General features: G+C 41.5%; 1 protein-coding gene across 3 annotated transcripts in view; it reads right to left on the reverse strand.

Annotated features, from left to right (window-relative positions):
- Positions 1-24,941, reverse strand: part of BORCS5 (BLOC-1 related complex subunit 5) — an 81,357-nt gene that overhangs the window by 52,245 nt on the left and 4,171 nt on the right. The window contains exon 3 of one of the 3 annotated variants that reach the window (XM_074589971.1): positions 12,714-13,230. The exons of the other annotated variants lie outside the window; for them this stretch is intronic. Coding sequence (XP_074446072.1) covers positions 12,872-13,230 — 359 coding nt within the window. The 3' untranslated portion in view covers positions 12,714-12,871. Of the gene's footprint in view, positions 1-12,713; positions 13,231-24,941 lie in introns of those variants that run through there. 3 annotated transcript variants of the gene reach the window in all.

Genomic DNA, 24,941 nt, shown 5'->3' on the forward strand with positions numbered 1-24,941 from the left:
GAGCAATAGGACAAAGGGTAATGGTTTCAAACGGAAAGAGAGGAGATTTAGATATTGGGATGAAATTGTTTACTCTGAAGGTGGTGAGGCACTGGAACAGGTCACTCAGGGAAGTTGCAGATGCCCCATCCCTGGAAGTGTTCAAGGCCAGGCTGGATGGGGCTTTGAGCAACCTGGTCCAGTGGAAGGTGTCCCTGCCCAAGGCAGAGGGGTTGGAACTAGATGATCTTAAGGACCCTTCTAACCTGAACCATTCTATGATTCTATGAATTACCCTCAAACCAGGACAATAACTTTAAAACTCAGGTGGCATTTTTACCAATTTTATTTTATCTTAAAACCGGCAGCAAAATAAATAAAATAACCTCTTTGTAGATGAAGACAGTTCATGGAAGCCTAAGCTCAAAGACTGAAAGTTTCTTTTTTCTCAAAAAAAACCCCACCCAAACTAAAAAGGGGATAACACCCCCAGTTGTTTCTGCTTTGCATCTGGTTTTAGGATTGCAGGAAGTAATACAGTATCTCAGCATACAGAGTAAGCCAATTTACGTCAAATCTGCTGTCCTACACCCCCATATACAACTGCCTATGCTATATTGACCTCTCCTTTACATTGTCATGGTGCTTTTACAGCTAGGTGGAAAGCTACTTCAGGGAACTGAGATTGAGGAAAAACTAGTGTTATTTTTAGAGAGGGTAGGGTTAAGTTTTCAGTTGGCTCAGCTCCCTGTCTGGCTGCATGAGAGGCAGGGATAACACAAGGGAGTAGGGAAAACAAGACTGCCTTCAACCAGCTTTAAGCTCAAACTGAACTTGGCGAGCCAGCTAGAATATCAGGAGATGAAACCTGCTGTGCTCATGCCACTCCCCAAGAACCACTTCAGTGTCTGAGGTGTGCACAATGCATATGTGAGGCAAACTGGTTTAAAAATAAAAAGCTTTGTGAAGACGTATGAGTCAACATTGAATGAGTAGGCACAGCCACAAAGCCCAATATAGTCTCTTGCAAAGGATTCAGGCTTAGGTCTTAGAAGGTACACAGCCCAAGCTCAGGGATGCACTTAATAGCTTTATTAGCCAAGAATGATTCTGCCTCACTGGTTTGGTTGGATTCTCCATGACACTGCCTTGCACTGTCTAAAATTTAGACCCCAACATACATTACTCCTCACCATGGCACTTTGAGAGCTCACCCAGGAATGGTACTACTGCTGAGGGTGCAAGTATCTTCTCTTACCACAAGGAGCCCACCTCTAAAATGTCTGAAACCAAGAGGACAACACATTGCAAGCCACACCTATATATGTAATGTTCCCAGTCCCCAAAGCCTTGGGCATAGTTTTCTGAACACAGAACTGCTAAAGTGGATCACTAACTAGAGGTCTAACTAGTCCTGCATCTCCTCTGCAACACTAAGAGCCCAGAATCAGCAGAAGACTGGTAACCCAGCCTCATACCTAGAAACCAGCACAGACTCGAAAACATAAGGTTTGATACTCCCTCTAAAACGTTTGGTAATCGTTTATTCTGACAACTCCCTCTATTCCTAACCCCTAAGCAAACATCCAACTCCTTTTTGAACCTTGTTAAATTCTTGGCCCCATCAGCATCCTGTGGTTGACTGTTCCAGCATCTAATTGCAATTCCTAACTTCTGGAGCCGCCTGCCGTGGTCTTTCTCACTTGAACACTGAGCCCACTCCACCCACGTGCAAACGAAGAATGTTCCTGATAATCCTTTTGAACACATCTGCTTCAGAGCAGAGCGCTGCCTCAACACAGGTCTGCACCAGCCTCCAAAACGCACATATTAGACCATCAGGAATTGTGGAAAGGGAAGAAGTAGAATGCCTGTGGCAGACTAATCCCTGCAGCAATATTTTTAAGCAGCAATTAATCTACTCTGCCAGGCAAAAATAAATAATGCAAAGGCAGAAAACAGGAAAGCTGAATCTGAACAATAAAATATTCAAACAATTAATAGGCAGGATATGCTCTGGTTTTATCAGAATGCACCTGAATTAAAGATGTGCTCTTGTAACACAGCATTCCCTAGAAAAAAAAAATAGAAAACACAGACTGAATGTGTCAGGCACATATGCACACTAGCATTGTATCATCTCCTCCCTTGCATCCTGTACATCAGGGAGCCCAACTGTACTGGCCTGTTTCCAGAATGAAATCATATAGTCTGCTATCAGCACTATGAATTTATATTTCCAGAAAATCCTGATGTCATAGCCTGAGAGCAATTATCAATGAGGAATTATCGATTTTAATGTCAAGTTGTGCAACCCACTTGAGAGGAGGAATAGAAGAAAACGGCCAAGAATGAACAGGCTATTCAATGACTTTAAAAACAAAAAAAGAATTAGTAAGAGTCTTTGATATCCAGAACAACTGCAGTCATGGCCAAAAAAAAACCACCTAATTTTATTCCACTAGAGACTTATTGTTGGGTCCAAATTTCTTACTGTAGGTTTGCTGGAACAGAAAAATCAAACAGTTCAGCTGAAATGGTCAATATACATGCAACTGACAACATAAATGGCAAAAGTACTCTAACTATTACACCGATTTTACCCACCAAATGCTGCAATCAGACATGGAAGGCATGACTTCACCCAAAGGGACAGATGAGCCCTAGAGTTGTGAGCCGGATCCAGGGACAGAAAAAATGTGATATACATGTGCCACATGATGCTAGTATGTGCCTACCAGGCTAGTATCAGCAGTGAGTTAAACCCCTCCATGAAACCTGAGTTTCACGAAGAGTAAGCTCTTTTACTACACCTGGAGAATGTGGTTTTATGGCAGCTTAGGTGTTGATGTGTTTCACCATATCATCCAACAAGTGCTGGAGCCTGCGCAGAGGAAAGGTGGGAAGGGACTGGGTCATCAAACAGCAACACTCCCTTAAGTGCCACGGGAATGAAGCCTTGGCATGAAGTTGTATCAGCTCACTCCTAATGGTTCGTCGTTACCAGGAAGGGGTGGCCCCTGTGCCTACCTCCTCTCTTGTACCAACCCTGGTACTTGTCTGATAGAGCAGTAAATCAAATCAGCTTATTAACATTAACAGTGGAAAATTAACCTGGCACAAAAAGAGTTTAATGCCAGGTTAGCAAGACAAATCAGCTATACATAGGGTCAGATCAGAGTCAGACTCTATGAGGATGAATGGAGGGGGAACGGCACACAGAGGAGGAATGTGAGGGGGTGTGTTCTCCTTCTTTGGACGGGAGGGAGCTATTACATCAGCTCAAGCTACATTGCATCACTTGACCCCGAGGAGCCAGACTGTCTCACTTTGCCTTAGAGAGGACACCAACCTTTCTCCATCAGCCTCTGCATTCAGAGCTTGCTTTCCAGTTACATACAGCATCATTCTATTATTCTCCCATCTATCAGCACAGGCAAATGAACTACACGAACCTTAGGTACAACCTGCTAATAAGAAGTGAACAACAATCCCCATGGTACTAATCCTACAGGTAGAGCCCAAGCCAAGCACTTTGCTAGCCCAGGCCAGAGAAACTTTGCCTTCTGCAAGCTTTCAGAGCACATACCCTTTCAACCTGTGGTTGTTCAGTGATTGCCTCACTTTAATACAACAGGGTTATACAATTTCAAGGCAACAAATGTCATTTTGATAGGAATCAAATGCTCATTTAAGAAGGAAGAAAAAAAAAAGGCAGCATATTTCCTTATTTTACTTTTCCAAATCCTCCATGAGGTGCTAGTTTGCTAGATGTAGCCAAAAAGCAAAACTAATGCATCAGTCTGATCCCTCTATTAAGAGATGATGAATCTAGAACATTTCTGAACTGTATTCCAGGCATCCTCTCTGCACAGGATTTGATTATCAGTTCAGCCATGCACTGGATTGCTGCTCAGAAAACACATGTGTTGTATCCACTTTGCAGAAATAGCTTTGTTTCAAAGACATCAGAAAACAACTATGCAATGACTGCTTATTTGCATTTGAAGCAGGGGATGGTAAAAAGTCCAATTTGTGACCATATTTTTAACATTCACTGAAAAGGGACAGGTAGTCACTGAATAAAAGGCTGCAGTGGTTTAAGATGCTCTTAAAAGACCCTTTTTTGACTTTACTATTCCCAGAAGCAGACAACAAAGCAGACCACAGGAGTCCCCTTTATGTGTTTCAGCGTATAGTCACCCCTAGTTATTTTCACCTGCCAGTAAAAACCACCAGCTGAGCCTAGTACTCGTGGTACTCGTTAGACCCCTCCATGAACCATCCCAACTCCGCAGCCCAGGAGCAAATCCATCTGCTCCCATTGCTTCAGTTCACTGCAAGTCCACCAGGTCAGGAGCAGAGGGAGGGACATCACGGGACCTACTCTAACAGGAGTGCAAGGTGAGGTCAGCTAGGCCTGCCTTCTGCAACAGCCCCCTGTGGCAGCCCTGTCCTACCAGCCATGCTACTGGTATGATGACCAGCAGCCACCAGCAGCATAAACCCCTTCAAGCTTCACATCTGCTCCTATAGCACACATCGAGATGCAGCCCGAGACATCAGAGATGCTTTCACTACTAGGATACCACAAAGGGTTGCAGCTTGCAGAAAGGGGCCTTTATTTTAGGACTGTTTAGAGACATTAAAACCAAGTATCCCAAAACCAAAGGATGCTAGCATCACCGATCACTCTAGAAAATATTGGTATTTACTTTTAAAGAAGTTTTTACACGAGTCTTTTAAAAATATCCATCTACATGGAAGGTACACGTCTAACTAGCAACAAGGTTTAGTTCTAACACCTAAAGAGCCAGAATTAGAGAAGCTTGGTCTTGGTCCATCTGCTCTACTGCATGGAAGATAACCTGCTTCTCTGCAGTGTTTTATCTAACATACCACAAACATTAAAAATATACATGTATATATATGTGTATGTATATGTATACAGACATACATATATATACACATACACAAACTCTCCTAAGATACCAACATATGAAAATAAGAACATTAGCTAGAGATATGTTCACTTGAGGAACATGTTTCTCAATATAGAACAGCTTTCTAACACAAACCTACAGTTATTATCCCAAAGCAGGGGGCAGAGGAGTTAAGCACAAATCCCTCCATATAGGTTTAAAAAAATTCATTACCTACAGCACCACTTTTAGAGTGCTGGATTAACTACATCACAAGAATACACCTGAGGGCAAGTACCTCTAACATCATGCCAAACTCCTCCATGACACCTCAGAAGAGCAGAGCTCTCTGGGGCTAAAGCAATTAACTGCCTTTTATGTTGTAACAGCAAAGAATCAATGTAACCATTCTTTCTCCCTTTTTAGTTTTGGACAGTATGCCTTCCTGGACAGAAGAGATCACCTCAATATCTCTACACTGCCACTTCACATAAGAATGGGAAAGTAAAGCATCCCCTTGAACTAAACCATACATTTTACAATTTGTTAACCCCTACATTCAATTCAGGCAACAAATGCCTTTAAAACATTGCAGTCTTTGATGGAATCATCCTACTGTTAGCTCTTTCTAGTGAAGACACAACAGTGTCCTTCCAAGGACAAGAATACTGAGGAGATCTTCCTATCTTGACTGAATCAAAAGTTGCTATGGTGTAACTTGAGGCGATTTTGAACATAATTGAGGCCCATTGTTAAGTGAGTTTGTCTTTCGCTTCATAGGCATCATGGGGCATACAGTTAAAGAAGAATAAGGCAAAAAAAAAAGTTGGCATTGTCATTTGTCTTACTGCTTGCTAATGTGCAGACATCCATTTCTACTTAATGCTAAATATTTATGAAAACCAAAACAACCCACTTAACTTCTTTGTTTTTTTATTAAGCAGAATGACGTCATCAGAAATCCTAGGACTTGTTTCAAAGGCTCACTGTTGAAACCAAAGCCAAAAAAAACCCCAAACCCACCAATGAACGTAATCTGATAAGAAATGATCTGTTTTGACCCAAAACATCAGCAAAACTGTGGCCTTTAGGCCAGTGCAGAGTAGCACTTTTAGAATAGCACATCTCTGTTCCCTGACCGGTTTTACAATAGCAATACCTGCACCAGCGAGGGAGCAGCCCAGGAGAAGAGGACCTGGCTCCTCCAGCGGCAGCAGCCCTGGCTTTGAGAGTCCCTGGAACTACAGGAAGCTCCACTGGGAGCAGCTGCTCTTCCACCACTACGCATCCTGATGCAAAGCATTATTTTAAGGATAAGGCACTTCAGGTAGGCAAGATCTAAAACGTCACTCTGAAGAAAAATACAGAAAGGAAAAAGAACACACATGAACACGGGAGTCTTCCAGCTCTCTGATCCTTATGGATTCAAAGAATGTTTATTCCTCTTGTAGGAAAAAAAATAGACAAGAGTTGAAGTTTAGTATAAACATGAGATAAAGCACTATTTTAAGGTCATTTATTACATTTCCTGTGGAAGAATTAAAAAATTTTCTTTCAAGCTTTAAAGTTTCTTATCCCTGTGTTTCATGACCAACATTTTGGCTGGAACAAGTCTAGTGTGTTAAATGAAGAAAATCAGATATAAGTTAGGTACAGCGGATTCCAAACTTTTGATAACCAAGACTCAAGGGAAAAAAAGGCATTTGTACACAGCTCCGTGCAAATGTGCACATCCTGGCTTAATTTCAGGAGAAAATGTCCCACAGCTGAGAATGTAAAGTGGGATAGCAATAGCTCTGAGCAAAATACCAACGTTTAATGAAATAGCACTAAAGTTCTCACCAGCAGAACTCTTGCCCCTCCCTTAAATTACACTGACACAGATTTAAACGGACAATAGAGTAGATGCTGCAGTGAGTTTGGGACTGGAGACATTAGTTTATTTTACCATTACACAGAGGGAGTGGGAATATACTTACAGAATAGCCGACACCAGTATGTTAAGGCATATTACAGCCAGGACTTTGGCACATATTCTTTCCCTTGTGCTCAAAAAGGGGATCCAGATCCATTTTCCATTGCATCCCACCCCATCCTACTTTTGTTTTTTTGCTGTGCTTGCTCCACCACAGCATGGCACAAGGCATGCAGATAACTGTGGCTCAGGAGATGGCAACCTATCTGCTCTTCGACAGCTTTGCAGGGCACAGTCCCAGCACACCCGAAGAGTTGCTTCCGTCACAGATGCTCTTCAGAAACTGCCCTATTAATGAGGAGGGTGAAGCAAGTTTGGGGAGAGAGGAAGGGGGCATTAAAAGTAAATATTATTGCTGAGTGAAAGCAGTCAAAGCACACCAATGCATACCCACACTAGATTTGCTCAAGGAAAATGCCAGTTTGTCAGATGCTTTGGAGAAACTTGTCTATTTCATTACAAGTTCTGGGAAAAAGTTATCTAAGTGTTACACATGATCACATAGTCTTTAGTATTACACTGAGGTCCAAAGACTTCTTAACCATATATTTGAAAGAAAAGGGAAATCATTCTCATTTTTACTGTAATAAGCTATCCACAAGTACCAAGGATGCACTTGGTTTGTAGCCTGACATATTAAGCTAAATATAGAGACAGAATAACACCCTTCTGGGCACTGGTAAACATTGGGCTAAAGCCAATTCCCCATCCCCACCCCAATCCTACTGAGACACTGGCTCCACCTACACCTAATATAAAATGAGTAATAAAAATAGAATACACAATTTGCCTTTAAATCCAAGGAACAACCCAATAACTAGTCTTACACACCAAAAACATTAAGTTTACCACGACACACTTAATTTAGTACTTTATCTGTTAGTCTAGCCCCCTCAACCATCTCATGCCTCAGCATGGCCTCTACTTCTGAGAATTCGCCTAATAGAAAACCTCTTTATTTTTTTTAAAATCGAGTAACATCAACCCAAATCTCTTCTATTTCATGCAAGGGTGCATTTGTGTCTCCATTTTGTAAAGGAAATATTTCAAGAGGGAAGTAACCGGTGTGGTGGGCCACAGGAGGAGAAAAGCACTTGAGAAGAGATCACATTTATTTTGTTCTTACATGCACAGGGACTTCAGTCAGAGACAGGAACCCACACACGCTGCAAATTTCATTTAAGGCATGGTAGTACAGACTAGAACCTGGGGAAATGACAGAGGAGAGAGAGATTTCTGTGGTTTTCAACTGCACAGTAAGATTTATTTCATTTTATTTTCTGATATTCAGGGCTTGAACAATACAATCTTATCTCAATTTCACTGTACCTTATTTTGATAAGCAAGAAAAATAAGCCTAGCAATCTGGGTAATAAAGAGGCAGTTTAGCACAGTATAGTCTGTGATCAACCTCTGAAAAAACTTCAGTAGGGTCAAAAATTAGAGGTAGTATAGATTTTGTTTTCCTGTTAAGCAAGCCTGTTGAGTTAAGATGATAAGGGTGGGGGGGGAATCAAAAGCATCAAAATAGTCGTCATCAAATCAGTTTTTAAACAGAAGGTTTGTGAACAGTCTCAGCATCTTTTATCTTTTGCAACCTCAGTTCCCCCAATGGCTGCTTTCCAAAGAACAAAAAATCAATTTTATTGCTTTTAGGGGGAAAAAGCCCCAAATCATTAGTTCAGCCTGTTTGGTTCACCCCTGCTTTTGGAAAAATCACTAAACCAAACAGGGAATCAAAGAGCGGAATACCAAATATTTGTATAGAAAGCCACAGAGGTGCAAGTCCACCAATCCAGCTGAGACAGCTGGACCTCCAGCTCCTGCCACCACGCCACCATCCACAGCCACTGCACAGCCACCCTCCCACCCTGCTCCACGCTTCTGACGGATAAGCCAGTCAGCAAAGCAGAGAAGTGAATCCAGCCGGGGCACTTCATGGTAAACCCGAAAGCCTCAATAAATTCTGCGCACGGTATCTTCTACGCATCAAGTCCAGAACCTAATTTGGCCTTAAAACCACCAAGATAAGTGTCTCCTTTGTTCTGAAGTACCTAGACAGGACAGCTAGTTTGAATCAGCACAGTGCCAGATGTTTCCAGATGAAAATCTCTGTGATGGATTTATGGAGAATGACGTAGCAACTGCAGCCGTAAGCCTGTATGTTCCACTGTTACCCAACCGCATGAGGTTGCCGCTCCACAACTGGTAAAGCTGATCTCAGCTGGCCTCGACGTGACCTCACTCCGCAACTCGTGGGATTTCTCCCCACGCCAGCCCCGGTGCCTGCCATGATGAGCCAATTCAAGCTGCTAGCCTGCCAGAAATGTTTTCCTTTTTTTATTTCCTAGATAATTCCTTGGTTATGCTGATTACCCTATTTTTCCTTCATCTTAAAATAGCGTTTAAAAGGAATAGATAGTAGAGATGAGTCCTCCATGACCACTGGTTAAACATTAATTGATTAGAGGTTGGAAAACAAACATCCTCAGTTTCTCCCCTTTTTCCAAAAGTATACCTGGTCTGTCAATATTTAACAATTTCTCCCTTTCTTTTATCCTGTATGCACTACTCTTATCTTTCCCTGTTGTACATTGACCATGATGGCACACAGGAGCACGACCCAGTTTTAGCCAACTCACTCAACCAGTTTTCTATATCTTTATTGAGAGATCAACCTTTTTCACATCAGTCCTACAGCCACAGTACAGTGCTTCTGTATCTAACTCGCTCCTGTCAATTCAATGCATAGGAAGACTACTTTATTTTAATTTAGGTTTTCAATAGCTGATGCAATCAAAACTTTAACCTGTATCTTTGTAGATACTTTGCTCTGCAAGCTGCAGCGGCACCAAAGTAGACAAAATGCCACAGTGTTCTTTGCACAGGTAAGAGCTGACATGAAAAATAAATCTACTCTTCCCACATTTCTCCCATTGTCTGGCATGAAGGGCTAGATTGATTCTTCGCATTCTTCATCCAAATACAGATGCAAACACTGGCAACAGAAGCAATTGGATTCAGATACCAATAAAGACATTTGGCATTTAAAATAAAGAACAGGAAGTTTAAAACACCACTACAGCCCAATCATCAGTTAATATACTAGAGATCATTTCAAGAGGCCTTTTGGAAAAACATAATTCAGGCAAATAGCTTTAACCAGCAGGGCTTTTTTGTTTGGTTTTTCTGTTGTTTCATTGTTTTTTAAATGCTTTTACAATTTTGGTCCAAATTTCTTAAGATGAGAAAACCCAAGCCTTTCAGAAACAAAAATAGTGAGGGCAATGTATTTAAAAACTGATTTGGAGAAACTCAAGGACAACGTCACAGAAAACCTCTGCCTTCCAGGTTCAATAAACCCAAGGTCTCCCTCCTCCACTGCAAGAGTCAGGCATGTTGGTATGTTTTAAAACACATGAATCATGTAAAGCAGACGTCCAGCATTTTTAAAAATTAGTCCAAATACGTTATTGAAAACTGCCGGTTCCTCAGCCTCTGCATTTTATGTCAGAAAAATTTGCCCATTTTCATCACGTCAAGTCTGTTAATTTTTGTTTCCTTCAGTACCTTTGACATCTGATACATTGACTTATTAACATGCTAGTCTTCATTAAACATTAAGTGCTATGACGTCCATTTTAGTACTGATCAAATTCCACATTTACTACAGTTGTAGTAATTACAACTTAGCGAATACAAGACCTAGGTTTATATCAAGTTCCTCACCCACCTCCAGAAGTTTCTAAACTTTTAGCAAACAGACTTTGAAATACTTCACATGCCCATTTCAACACACAGTTACAGCTGATGCCTTCACCTTCCCATTGGCAACACACCTCTTTGTATCTATAGAATTGTTACACACCGAACAGGACTGTGAGCGCCTTACTATTTCTTCCAAACTTAAAAAAAGCAATAGCAAAAAAAAAAAAAATACTCAACACCTAGTTGGAACACAAATCTAGCTTAAGGTTTTAACTAGAGTTTGGAAGTAGTGGGGTCTATCATACAGATGGTATATTCACACAGATACCATAGAGCAGCAGACAATTTTTAAAAGTGAGACACCTAAAAGCCCTGTTGTTTGATGTAGCACAGCAACCGTTTACGAGGTCATAGGGAACAGCAATCTCTTTTACAGAAGAAGAAACACATTTTTGCACAAAACTTCGCTAATAATTCTCACCAGCTTTGTTTGTTCTCCACAAAGATGCCAGCAGGTGCTCCCAATATATAAGTATTAAAGACAGAACGTTTGACAACTAGGCAAGGACAGAGAGAAACATCACATTTATCTCCTAACACAGGACAGCAGGTAGGCAGCGTATCTACCTAATGCTGCTTCACTGGCAGCTAGGCATTACAAGAGACTGAAATAAATTAATATGACGTTTTATTTTCTCTGTTTGCTGGTCATCTGATAAGAAGCTTTAAGCATCACATAGTATCTGCACACAACTTGCCCAAGTCAGGATCACAGTTAGTTTAATTAGACTTACAGTGTGGAAAAATAAATAAATAAATAAATAAAAATCAACCAAACCAGCCATCTGGGCCCTTGAAATGATTACAACTTGAGACCAATTCAATATGAGAACCAAAGTCCAGTCTTTTTCTCCTGGTGTTTTTATTAGGATATTAAGCAAGCAAATGCCAACTGCTTGCAGTGATACTTGCTCACAGGACACTGCATTTGTTACTGGGTTTTGTGTTTTACCAGTAAGATGTCAAAGACAACACGGGCAAAAACCCCATGGGTTTGCACTTTTTGTAACTTCTGTGTTGCCAGGTTGCAGCAAGAGGACAAACCACTCCCAGAATTGGAAGCCACAGCCCAATCCCCTTCCTTTCCAAAGCAGGGTCCCGTAGCACCTCATGTGCTAGGTTGGTGAATGTGAATCCACGCTGGCACCTCAAGTCTCCGGACCACCCTGTGTGGTCTGCAAAAAGCAGAGGTGCACTCCATTCCATTTTAAAGCTCCATTGGGCTCTTGGCTCCAAAGAGGACAAAGCTGTGCAAAATTTAGATTCATCTCTGATAAAAACAGCCACCGCACACCCATGCATCCAAGCACACTTCAGAGTTTGGGAATGGTTTCGGTTAACAAAAGGAATAATAAAAATTTATCCAAATGTTCAAGAAAATAAATGAAGTCTCTAATCTTAATGACTAATGTATGCTTCCTTACTACCTTCTCTACCACAGAATCTAATAAATCAGATGGATAACTAAGGAAACATAGAACAGTGGAGAATTTCAAACTACTGCAATGAAAGCAACTCAGCTACCACTCAAATTATCTCCAGATTTCTGGTAACACTAAAAAGTGGTGAAAAGACTCAACAACAGGAGGCAACAAAAACCAAAAGGTAAGTATTCTACTCTAAGTCACCCTGTTTGTACAAATGTATAAATGCAAACATGTACTTCCATTCCAATCATCTTTTTGCTACTTCCATATCACAGAAAACGAAATTTAATCTCATCGGAGGTAAAGCAGCATGCATTATTTAAGAAGAAGTTCCATTTCCACCATCAGTTCTTCCACTTGCTATTAAAGATAAAAATTCTCTTTACTCAGATGAAATCAAGAGACCTAAGGATTAAAAGGAAAATCAAAATTTTCCTTTTAGGTTCAGGCTTTGTTTAGCTGACAGAAGTCCTCCCAAGAACTATTATGCTGAGGGATGAGAATTGATAACACCCTGGCAAACCTTCTGCCCATCCTCCTTCTCAGCCAGCTGAACATGTCCGATCCATTCCTTGGAAAGAGAGATCAGTCAGCACGAAGAGTGTCACTGATGCTTTTCTGGCAGTTTTGTTTGTGGTTGGTATCATATTAAAAGAAATATTTTAAAACATAAGCAATTTTATTTAAAACTTGTGAAACATATCACCATGATAATATATGCTGCAACACTGATCTTTATGCTTCTTGGAGCATGTCACACAATGTTTTTGGGCTCACCCAGAAAAACTGAAAGTGAAGGGTTACTCACTGACACACAGCCCAATGAAAGTTATTATGTTTTTTGCAGTCTCTTCATCACTATGACTTACAATGTCCTGACCCGTCAGAGGATCACACTTTCCAGGAAGCTCTCTGGAAACATCCCATTTACACTGCAACAACTGCAAGTGGTATCTGCAGTGCGGCGGACTCCAGGTGAGCTTCCAATTAAGCACATGGGATATAGAGAAGGTGCAATATGCCAAGGTACATTGACCAGGGTCAGTTGCAGAAGTGTCCTGTTCTTGAAGGACTGCCCACGCATCCAGGAAAAAATCCACCACAATAAGGACGTAACACAGTAAAGAAGAGACGATCGCTTGTCTGAGACAGGTAATATCTGAAAAAGAAAGGGATTCTTTGGAAGCGTTTTTCTTGGCACTCTGCTTCTGTTTTAACTTGAAACGTGGCTTCCCATCCCTTGTAGCTGGCACATGAGTTCAGAAAGAGTTTGCAGAAGCAACGGATTTTAAATAAGGAAACTCAGACTCCCGTAATTGTATACCTAAGTCCAAGTCCTGAAGAGGCATGTCTTGCCAGCAGTCTCACTTTGAACAACAGTGAGATCAGGGGGATGAGAACACACACAAGCAATTTTGCATGGTGTCTCACTGAAAACAAGTTTAGGCAAGCATTAAGGTTGCCTATATTAGCATTTTAATTTTTAAAAACTGGTTATATGCAAATAGGTTATAGCCTCAAGTTCCTGGTGAGCTGCCAACATGTCCCCAAGCACCAAAAGGCTTGGACAGCGTATAGAGAAGGACATTACTCTCCAGTTGATGTCCAGATGTTTTGCTATACAACTCCCACTAATGCATTAATGAAAAGAGAGTCACACAAATCCCTTGCAAAGTCAAAGGATTTTTACTGTCATGATAGACTTGAGACAAGATATCTTAACAACATTTCCAAGGCAACAGAGATAAAGGTGCAAGACATTCACCTTGCACCCTCCCTCTTCTAAGAAATAACTTGGGAATTGGCAAAGCATTGGATTTTAAGCTGGATAGACATAACTGATCAATATAAAGATTCTCTCCAAACAAACGTGTTCATTTACATGAGATTAGCTGTACCCCCACACTAGGAAGGTGGGGTAAAAGTCTGGAATATTAGGCTATCGCTTAATGGATGCATAATTTCTTCCCCCTTCCCCCTTTCTCTTCTCTTCCCTCACCCCCTAGCAAAAGGGTCTCAGTTTATACCATGTTGTGCACTCTGGCAGCAACACTCATTTGTAAGGCTGGTGATGAACTGGAAAGAAGATCTGACTGAGCTGAATATTTTTGGACTGGGGGTGGGGGGAAGGAGAGGATGTCGCAGTCATTTTCTAGATGCATCACTTCCCCAGTTCCATTCCTTACACTGGATGAGCATTTTTCCCAGCACAATGGGCCACTGGGGAAAAAACTATGCACCAGTATCTTAGGATGAGAACACCTCCGTCTTCAACATACCTATCATGAAAACAGCCTTGCCGAAAAAATACTATTGAACTCCATGTTACAGATGGTGTACTGAGGTGAAGATCAACAGCCATGGACAGGAGCCGAACCTCAAGTGCTTGTATCTGAATTACCATTGACCTATACTTTCATTTTCTTACCATACACGCTTAGAAAACCCCTAGTATCAACAACTGAAAATAAGCAGCACACAAGATTTTTATTTTTCAAGATCATAAAGACTTTCACCTGAAGATCTCTGCACCATCTCCTCCCCACAGACCTGGTACTGCTTCAGCCTGTAGTCACAGTTACGCACTGTGTGGCTCAGCTCACAGGTTCAGCTGGCCTCAAGCCCAGCTTGCCAGCAAGACCACCAAGACCTTGGTCACTTGGTAGAATGAATGCAACTAGAACACAAGTGTTCATGAAAAGAGATTGAAGAGAAATCAGTTTCCAACGCGCTGTTTCAGCAAGGTTTCCAGTCCTTTTCAAGCACATCTACGAGTCCTTCTGTATTCCAGTGACACCCTGTGGCAGTTACCTAGACTGCAGTCTTTCCAAGTCTCAATATTAACAAAGGACTATAGGGTAAAGAATCATAGAAGGTTGGAAGGGACCTTTAAAGATCATCTAGTTCCAACCCCCCTGCCATGGGCAGGGACACCTCCCACTAGACCAGGCTGCTCAAAGCCCCATCCAGCCTGGCCTTGAACACTTCCAGGGATGAGGCATCCACAGCTTCCCTGGGCAACCTGTGCCAGTGTCTCACCACCCTCGTAGCAAGCAGCAAATCGGAAAACAGAGAAAGGACATTGCAGCACTGAGCTGAAGGACTGCTGCTGCACCTGATTACTCCTGAGGCATGAAATGCACAGGTTTCTCTTGCACAGCAGAGTTACTTACTAGAGCCTGTGACGCCGTACCCTTGACTCCACAGCCACAGCTCAGCAGGCAGGTTCAAAGGCAGTACTCCACCCGCTGTTACACCTTTCCTTTGGGCGCAATACATCATTGCCAGGCTGATATAACGTGGTGGAAAGAATCTAGTTTTACTGACTGAGCTTCACTGGTCTTTGACTGCAACAGCAAACTGCGCTTCATACTCTAACATTTCTGCCTGTGCAAGTTACACAAGTGACTTCTAAGGGACATCCCCACTGCTATCAATTAGAGGACTGCAGCCAGAGATGATAAAGTCCCAATTTTCACTGCATTAGAAAAGACTCACCTACCATTTCTGGATTATAATTTCTGTATGCATCAGCTACTGAAAGGAAAAAAAAAAAATCACCACACAAGTGAATGCAAACAGCAGCCTAGTATTTTTACTGTTTGCTCTTAACCTCATAAAAAATACCTTTTGTAACAGCATATGCACTTAGTTTTGCCCTTCAGCTCTTTACCAAATGAAAAAAACATACAGGATATAGCACCTCAAACCAGCTCAAAGTGGATCTCTAACACAAGAGTCAATCAGGCAGGAGATATCACACTGCATTACATTTTACATTTAATGAACACATCAAGGACAACCAGGGCATATCAAGTGTGTCTTCTCTGAAATTATGTGCCAGAATTACAGATAGTAAACATTTTGGAACTTGAGAGACGTACACGTGTGCAACACAGGTGAAAGTACCCAGGGAACTCAACCACTCACACACACACACAAAAAAAAAACCTCAAACAAAAATCTCCACAAGCATTCAAGACATCAGCCCACAAAAGGCATTCGCATCACTGCAAAAAAATCTTCAGAACTTCTTAATGTCTTATTCTCAAGTGTCTTACGATTGCTGGAAGTTAGACCTTCAACCATAAAAAAAAATAATCTCCTCAGGTGTGCTAAAATCCTGCTAGAGAGTATGCCAAGGATGACCACAGTTTTGTGAAGACTGAGCAGCATCTCAGCAACACCTCTCTCATGCCAAAGGCGACCTGGGGCCCTTTAGCTCAGTACGTGTGGCCAAGGAATAACCAAGAGGAGGAGGTGGATAAATAAAAGGAGGAGAACTAGAGTGAAGGAAGTAGTGTGAATCCTGGTCTGCAATCGCCTCTTCTGAGCTACAAATGCTTTCTAGCTTGTAGTTATTTAATACAGAGCACAAACAGACAGATGAGCACAAAACCTCTAAGGATGTCCCCATCTTTTGAAGAGAGTTAGAAGAGGTTTAGCTAAAAGGTAAAATTACTGAACAGAAAGTTGGTTCTGTTTTACCTCAAACCAGGAGAAAAACCAAATCCCTTGTGGATCTAGCTTAAGGCAGCGGGAGGGTGGCAGGAGTGTAAAATCTAACAATCTTATTGGGCAACTTTCCAAACTGTCTCCAGAACATGTTTATTAGAGTTAAATTTCAAAAATCAACCTTAGCACTCTACCATACAAACTTAAACTGTACAGAAATGCACACTATTTTGGGACAAAAACCTCTGCTCTGCTGGAACTGACAGGAGCTTTGCCTTCAACTTTGGCAAAGTCGCAATTTCACCCTGAACACACCTTACTGAGACAAACCATTGCCTTACAGCATGTACCTCTGCTCCTGCCCCTTACCCTTGACTAATGTAGTCCCTTCACTGACCAGTACCTCAGGATGACGTAGGCTTCCAAGTTCAGCTGTACAGCACACTGGCAAAGCGGTGCTCATGCACAACTACAACAGGCAGCAATTCCACTTCCTACTAAAAATTACTACTAGTAATGTTGTTACTATTGCAAATTGAAAAGCAATATCTCAGGATTCAGTAAATAATCTGCAATTGTGAATCTTCTGGTTTACGCGTGCAAGGGTGCTGACAACTAAGCCAAGCATACCCTGACCACATGGAAAATAGAGGGAATATTACAGTATGTCAAACCTCACTGTTGAAGCCAAATGAACCACAAAACTCCTATTTTCCTTTTTTTTTTCCCCCCTCCAAGCTGCCCGAGAAAGGCATACAGGCAGAACAAATTTGATTCTAAACTTCAAGGTTTTATAACAATGAGCTTGCTGACCTGTGCTTTATTGCTTGGTTGTCGGTCTCATCTTACACAATTATACAGAGAGAATATGGTTAAGCTAAGCTCCCACCACGCTGCCTTCACAACTAGGTTTAGGGCTTGAACAAAATTGTTTTTTCACTTTTACCTTAACAAACTTTTTATCTTTATGTAATTTTAGCAAGCCAAACTCTAAATTAGAAAAGAGGGGTATTACCTACGGATACGACTTTCTGGAATCTACTTTTTATTCTGTTAACAGTGTCTGTGCAGGGAAACAAAGACAAGAATAGAGCTTTTGAATGATGTGATGTTATAGAAAGTGAAGTTAACTGCAGACAGGCAGTAGATACACAAGTATCCACTCATTCTTTACCTTGCCCATGGTTACTTAACTGAATCAGCACCTATAGGGAAAAAAAAATAATATCAAGAACTAGGACTTAGGTCCTAGTGCTGTTTCAAATATGTAATTACCATTCATTCTTTCTTAATGAGAAATGTCTGCTTTCTCAGAGGAAAAGTCAGGTATTTTGTTTCAGAATCCACAGCCTTTTCCTGTGCATCTCTATCTGAACACATCTATATTACTCATTGCCACAGTAACTAAAGACACTAAAATTTTCTGTCCACATGTAAGAGTTCCCCTCAGGAACTCAGTCACCACTCCAAGGTCCCATCCCTTCCCTGATCATCAGATGCTTCAGTCCCAGCATGACAGACATGTCCCAGACACAAAATTCTTGTTTCACTGTATCTGAGTGTCCAACATGTAACATAGCAGTTCCTACCTAATAAACACAAATACTTGGTGATGGTAATGGCTGGAAGAATACAGTGAAAGTGAAAGGAGCAGTAGGTATCAGAGTGGCCAATTAAAGAAAAGAGAACCAAACTAATGGCACCAGGAGGGAGCTTCCATCAGGTCCCTCTTACTTTCTCCAACCCCATCCAGCCTACAGAGGGAAAACTTACTTTACAGACTTTAGTCCACTGAATAACACTGTTGCAATATCCCTATAGGAGCAGTCTTGGAGAGTAATCATTCCAAATATTTATCTCTATAAATACATGTATCCCACATGTGTTTCTAACAGGAATGTTTCTTTGCACGCAGTTTTCATCGATATAAAACATCAGGTTCAACAGAGGGATATACGTTAGAGAAAGATACCCACAGACACACCACATGGGGAAGGCAGGAAGAGAAATTTCACTGGCCCTTCAGTCATACACAACCAAGTCTAACGAGTTAACTTATGAGCAAGACAATAATGTTGAATAAAACTACACAGATACAAAGGAGAGAGGGGGAAGAAAAGAAATCTATCCAGATTTAGATGCCTGAAGTCCTTTGAGGACTCAAACAAAAAAAAAAAAACAAAACAGAACGACCAAAAAAAATGATGCTCCGTTAAGTGCTTTCCCATCACATGCTAATCCTTGTCCTAGGAAGAGTTATTGGTGACACTCCAGTAGAGCACACTAGCCCCTACACCTTATCAGTCAGATGCATCTGATTTCCAATCTCCTCTTGACATAAAGAGATTACACCCTCTATAAACATTTGTAATTACACTACATATTTTGTATGTTATAAACAATAATTTTCATTTCACCTTAACCAGATAATAGTGCTTTTAAGGTACACCGGCCAACATGCAGGTACTTCTCATAAAAGTGCACGATATATCTATAAGCCAGGACATGGTTAACTCTTTACCACATAGTATTTTTCCTCAGCACATCTTCTTATGTACCCAAAGGGTAGCTGCACCCCAAGAGCCACACTGGACAGCTCTGTCACAAGGTAAAGGAAGGAGAATCTGTGGGTGACTTGTGATGACCACCAAAGCTTATTTGCGTACAGGCAAGATGTTGGGGAAGAGCCATACATGCCTGAGGAGGTCCAGACAGGAGTCAAAACTATTAGGCTCAGCAGAAATTAGAGCTCAAGGGTACTCACACAGGGAAGAGGAGGCCAGGCTAACAGCCTAAGCAGATACACTCACACTCATGCTCTTTATCTGCCGGCACACATGCAGCGTGGAACAGGTTGCAAAGGGACAGGCGGAAAAGGTAGACAACTGAGTATACACAGTCCCTAATACTATCCCAACTGGTGTGGAGCATATTGTTTGGATAAGACCTAGTCACAGACTCTAATCCTCTCACACGTAAAATTGAGTTAGTCCAGGTCTCCAAATAGTTGAAAACCACTGAGGAATACGTGGAAATAGGATATCACTATCATCTTCCTCTCCTCCAACTATCTTTTGAAAGGAAAGCTCCTTTCCTTGAACTGAGGCATCTCCTAGGTTCTGTTTTCAGGAGCTAGTTTTGAGTCATGAAACCAAAATGGAGAGACAGCTCTCCATAATACAGAATACTGGTCCACAAGCCTAGAAAAACCCCACAACCAACCAAAAGAAAAAAAAAAAAAACCAAAAAAACATGAGGCAGATGTGCACTCACTTTATCATTCCTGGTATTTCTTTCTGCTCAACATGCAGACTTCACAGACTTCATTGAGGGCACTAAGCATGGGGTCCACTGAACAAACTTGGATGCTGCAAATTCTGTTACAACCCTACACCCTCAGCAGTACTGTTAAGTGTTGCAATAAGCAGATCCTCCTTGTAAGGCACACAGGCAGAATGATAAAGGATTGAAGTACCATAAGGTGTAGAGAATTATAGGAACATTCAGTAATGTGTACTATTAGTTAAATTCCCTAGACAATAAATGGAAGTAGCAGCACACAGTGAGGTAAGGGAAAGAAGAGAGGATTTAACTCAGTCACAGAAAATACTGAGGAGTAAGAGGTGACAAGATCTATCGCTTTAAAGGCAATAAACTCTAAACTTCCATCCTTCTTCTACATGCTATGCCAGAAAGACAAATACATTGATATTTTTCAGACAAGTAGTTTTCCTGACTGAAAAGTGACCTCATAAAAAAAGTTATAAAGGTATAAACAATCTTTTCAAGCTGCTTAATGCAAGCTTAGGTTTCGTGTGATTGGAGGACAACAGGAGATCGGCACAGCATCGGTACAGCACCACAAGTATCCACCCCTATTCTCTCTCAGAGCAGATTTCTCAGCATCTCCCTATGCTTCTCTGCTCAAGATGTGCACCAGCTATAACTAAAATACCATTGACAGGTTTTCACTTTAAACCACATTGAGACAAAAAGGACACTCCTTATGCTGGACCTGTCTTTCAAGACTCTTTCTGCTATGTAACTTCAGTTTTCTTACTACACTACGGCCAGGTAAATTATATGCTAGACTCTTCAGAGTAAAGGCCTTGTTTTTTCATTTGTGAAATACCTTTCCTGAGAAATAATGAAGCAAGGTAAATACGGATAATGGGCAGCATAGCAAGGAAAGAACTCACTGGGTTAGCCATATTCTATTCGTTTACTTCTAATTCATACCTCATAGATCTTTGCTTAATGCTTAAAGATGTTAAGGACAGAAATGCCACAACCTTACTCAGTGACCTTTTCCCATGCTTTGCTCTTCTTACAAAAACAGCAGTAGTATTTGTAGGACAACAATACGGTTATATTGGGCTCGGGGATGCTAATGAGCTGCACACAATATCCTTCATGTGGCTACAAGCTTAAAAGATGCACACCATGTGTGTCTGACAGACAAAGGAATGGAGTGCACCACAAGTAACTTGCCGTAGGTCTGTAGAGAAGCCACCTCTCACCTACACGATATGCCTGGGAATGCAGGTGAGCCTGAACTAAGAGCCCCAGCAATCCTCACTAACTTTGCTTCACTCCTTGCTGGGGGGGATCAGGAGTTCCTCTGACAGAAGACATGCTGCATACGATGGCAAATGCAATCTGCAGTCTCAGCATATGACCCAGACCTGAACTGTTCATAAGCCACAGTCTCCAGTTACATATCAGCACGCTACCTAGCTCACAGAAACGATCCCTGCTCTCAAGGGAACTTGCACACAACAAACTAAAGACAAAATAAAACAAAAAGAACAGTATCATCACATTTTTGTGCAGCAGGCCAAGCAGGGATCAGCAACACCTTCGACGATTAAATATTGCATTAAAATGATTTTTTTTTTTGTTTAATTAAGATTTCCTCCATAGATAACTCAGATCACAAAAGAGGGCTGCTGAATTATCTCTGAATAAGCCCATATTCAGTGAAATCACTGTATGCAGCACTTATATTCAGTACCTCTTATGCTTCTAAGAGATGCTACCATCACATCAGTAACTGCTTCCTCCAAACGAGGAGGAAAGGACAAGGAAGAACAGCACAAAAGAATTACCAGTATTTACAAAAAAGTTTATTTTTTGCAAATAAAAGGTTACCAAAAGCTTATTTCAGGTTACTGCAGGTGTTGGTTTAGTTACAGATTAACGGTAATGTACAAGACCCACCTAGAGGAAGGTCACAGTCCTACCTGCACTGCTACCTGGGGAGCAGCCCTGACAGACCACAGTGCAGGCCTTCAAACCAAAAGGCATCAAAAAGGCATCTGCAACCAGCTAAAGAGCAACCAGAGGGTGTCTGCCCAGCACACAGAACCGGTTCCAGTTTTCATTTCAGAAGGCTACCATCTGGGCATGAATGTGCCTTCCTATATTTTGAAAAAGACATTGTCCCAAAGACAATATAATCAGCAGCGGCAGAAAATAGTCCGCCACCTTGGAAAAACCCAAAACATTAAAGAAAGAGGAAATGAAGCACAACTGCAGCACGCAGCTAAGATGGAAGGCCCCATGTGCAGAAGTAGTTTCCAGCTAAATGCAGGCTCATAGCAAAGAGATGTGTTCAGGAGTTTTGGACCGACAATGCAGGCACATCCCAGGAGCAGTTTAATTACATTTCACCAGCAGCAGCTACTTCACAACCTATATCACAGGGTCCTCTGTATGAGACCATCACTGGACACAGAGAGAACAGGCAACACTTCAGCTAATTCTTTCAATGTCATTACCAACACACTATCAAGACATAATGAAGTCACCAGCCTTGAGCCAATTTAATAGGCTGATGCTGAAAAGGGGATCTAATGTCCTGGGCTCCTCCTTCACCACAGCTCCTGTCAATTATCAGGCATCAACTCACTGACCTCTCCTGTAAGCCAGCTCCGCTCACTAGCCCAGCATGGAACTAACCAGTAAAAGATGCATCTTCTATGTCTTCTACCAAAAAGGCCAACAAATACCAGAGCCAGAGCGACAGTGGGGATATGCCCACAAGGCCAAAAGCAACAAGGAGTAAATGCCCCTTTCAACAGGGGCAAGCTGACAGCCTGGTCATTCAATGAACTACTGTGCAGCAAGCACCAAATACAAGAAGAAACTGAAAGTCACTCTTACACAGTGTGAAGAACCGGTCTCCAAAACAAACATAAATTTTCTTCCCATATCTGCATGTTACTTGAATTTTTAACTTAGAACCAAACCAAATGGAATACAACTTGTAAGTTGTCATTTTCTATACGAGCCATGGGCTACTGAAACACTGTGGCTTTCAGATGTTCCAGAAACATCTCAATAAAGCACAAAGACCATTTGCTAAGACGTTCCTTTTTCAAAAATCAGGTTAGAGTCCACAAGTCTGTCAACAGACACAAAACGCCCAGTAACATTAACGGGACTGATCACCGGATTTGTAAGTGACAAGAGACACCCTTCAAAATTAATAACTGATGGAGCTTGGCCAGCCGAAGCAGACAGTCACTGCCTTTCTGGCAGCTTTTGTCAGACAGTCAGGACATCTCAATGCCATCAGGGTGACCAGAAGAAAAATGAAACAAGATTGGAGAGCAAACTAATTGCAAAATCCCATAGGGACGGGAGGAGGCACAGCAATGTAAGGAAGCTTCTGCTGCTCACATAGTGCCTTTGCAGTGAGACAGTAACCTCTGTTTCTTTTGCTTCTTCATGATGAAGATCTTTTATGAGTACAGAATTCTAGCCCTAAGTAGGAAGTTAATGAAAGTTTAAATCATTTTTCCTGCAAGAAGACATAGTCACAAATTATATTGACTTCCTTCAAAAAGACCCACAAGATTTACTTTGTCTTACAAAATCTAGAGCACGCCACCCACAAGACAGCTGCCCAAAACAGAGCCCCAGACACACACACACCAACCTCACCCATGTCCTGCTGCCTTTCTCAGAAATAATCAGTCAAGGAAAGTAAGAGTGTTAGTCTCAACCCATTTAAGTTTGATTGTTAAATTAACAGATACACCTCTCAGTTTTTATTCCTATTATCAAGCTCCCAACATTTTGTTTGCCTTAGGTCTTGCTGACCTTGGCACAGAATAGGAATTATATTCTTAGCTGGATGACTAGTTCTCAAACAGTTTCTCCTATATTACTAACACACACCAACAGGTCCTTTATATGCATCCGTCTTTTTTGTTTACCGTAACGCTTCACTGCTACCGGAAAGACAGACCTCAATGTTTCTTGAGGCTTGAGTGAGATGCTGATGCCCTCTGGAAGAATGCAATGAGCATTCTGTTTTCACAACACAAACATAAAACCTAAACACTCTTTTCAAAAGTTTTGGAGAAGCTTTGTAACAATGTTTAATTCCTTACCCCACCCATCTTACTTTAATTACCAAGAAAAACTGCAGAGAAAAAAACCCCAACAGAAGATTCACCTTTGACTTTTCAATCCTGCCCACTGCTTCCTCACTTAACTGTGGTCGTTAATCACTCCTAATTTAACCCTCTTGTTTTCAGGGTGAGCTACCTGTTGGTAAAGGTGCTTTAACTGCACTTTGTCAAGTGGATCCCCTCTCTTGCCAGCAGTCCTCAATCTTCAAAGAGGATCCCCTGGTCATAAAAGCATGATCCCTGGTCAGAGGTGATATTTCACAGATACGGTAAGAGCCTTTCTGAGAGAAATCCCACACTGTAGTACCTTATTAACCTTCCATAATCATGACCACACAGAAAACTGCATTTTTAGGTTTTTTCCAAACACCTTCATAAGATGGGCTGCTTTGTTCATAAGCTACAAAAGTATCACCATTTTGAATTACTCAGAGAAGATGACTTTGATTTAATACACAGCTGGTGATGACTTCGTGCTATGAACAGACTGCAAGAACCAGGGACGCTGAACAGCCAGAAGCTTCATTTTCATGCAAATACCCTCAGGAGGCCACACAAAAGAAAGAACAGCACATCATGTTTTTTTTCTGTATTGCTTACAAAGAAGTCTCTACAGGGAATGCTTGTCAGGGAGACGAGAGAGATCGGAGACTTCCTCTGTTGCTCCCAGGAGTCTAGATTATAAACTGTCCTCCCCACTTAAAAAAAAAAAAAAAAAAAAAAAGGCTCGTTTCATCAAGAAGTGAAGTTCCCTGCTAGCATTTCTAATGGAAGGTGTTTTACATTCAGCGAAAAAAATAATAATGCAAACACTCCAAATATACAGCAGTTTTAGAGCACAACAGTCAGGCACTTCACTCCCAAGTGTGCTCCTTAAGAGTAGTTTTTCTCTCCTCTCAATTTGGCTGGGATTGGGATTTGATGTTTACAAATGGCAATACAACAGGCATCCACTGGAATGCTTTCCTAACCCATCATATGTGGGATGCTCTCC

The sequence above is a fragment of the Larus michahellis genome, chromosome 1 (genome assembly GCF_964199755.1).
Source record: "Larus michahellis chromosome 1, bLarMic1.1, whole genome shotgun sequence".
In the NCBI taxonomy this organism is placed as follows: Eukaryota; Metazoa; Chordata; class Aves; order Charadriiformes; family Laridae; genus Larus; species Larus michahellis.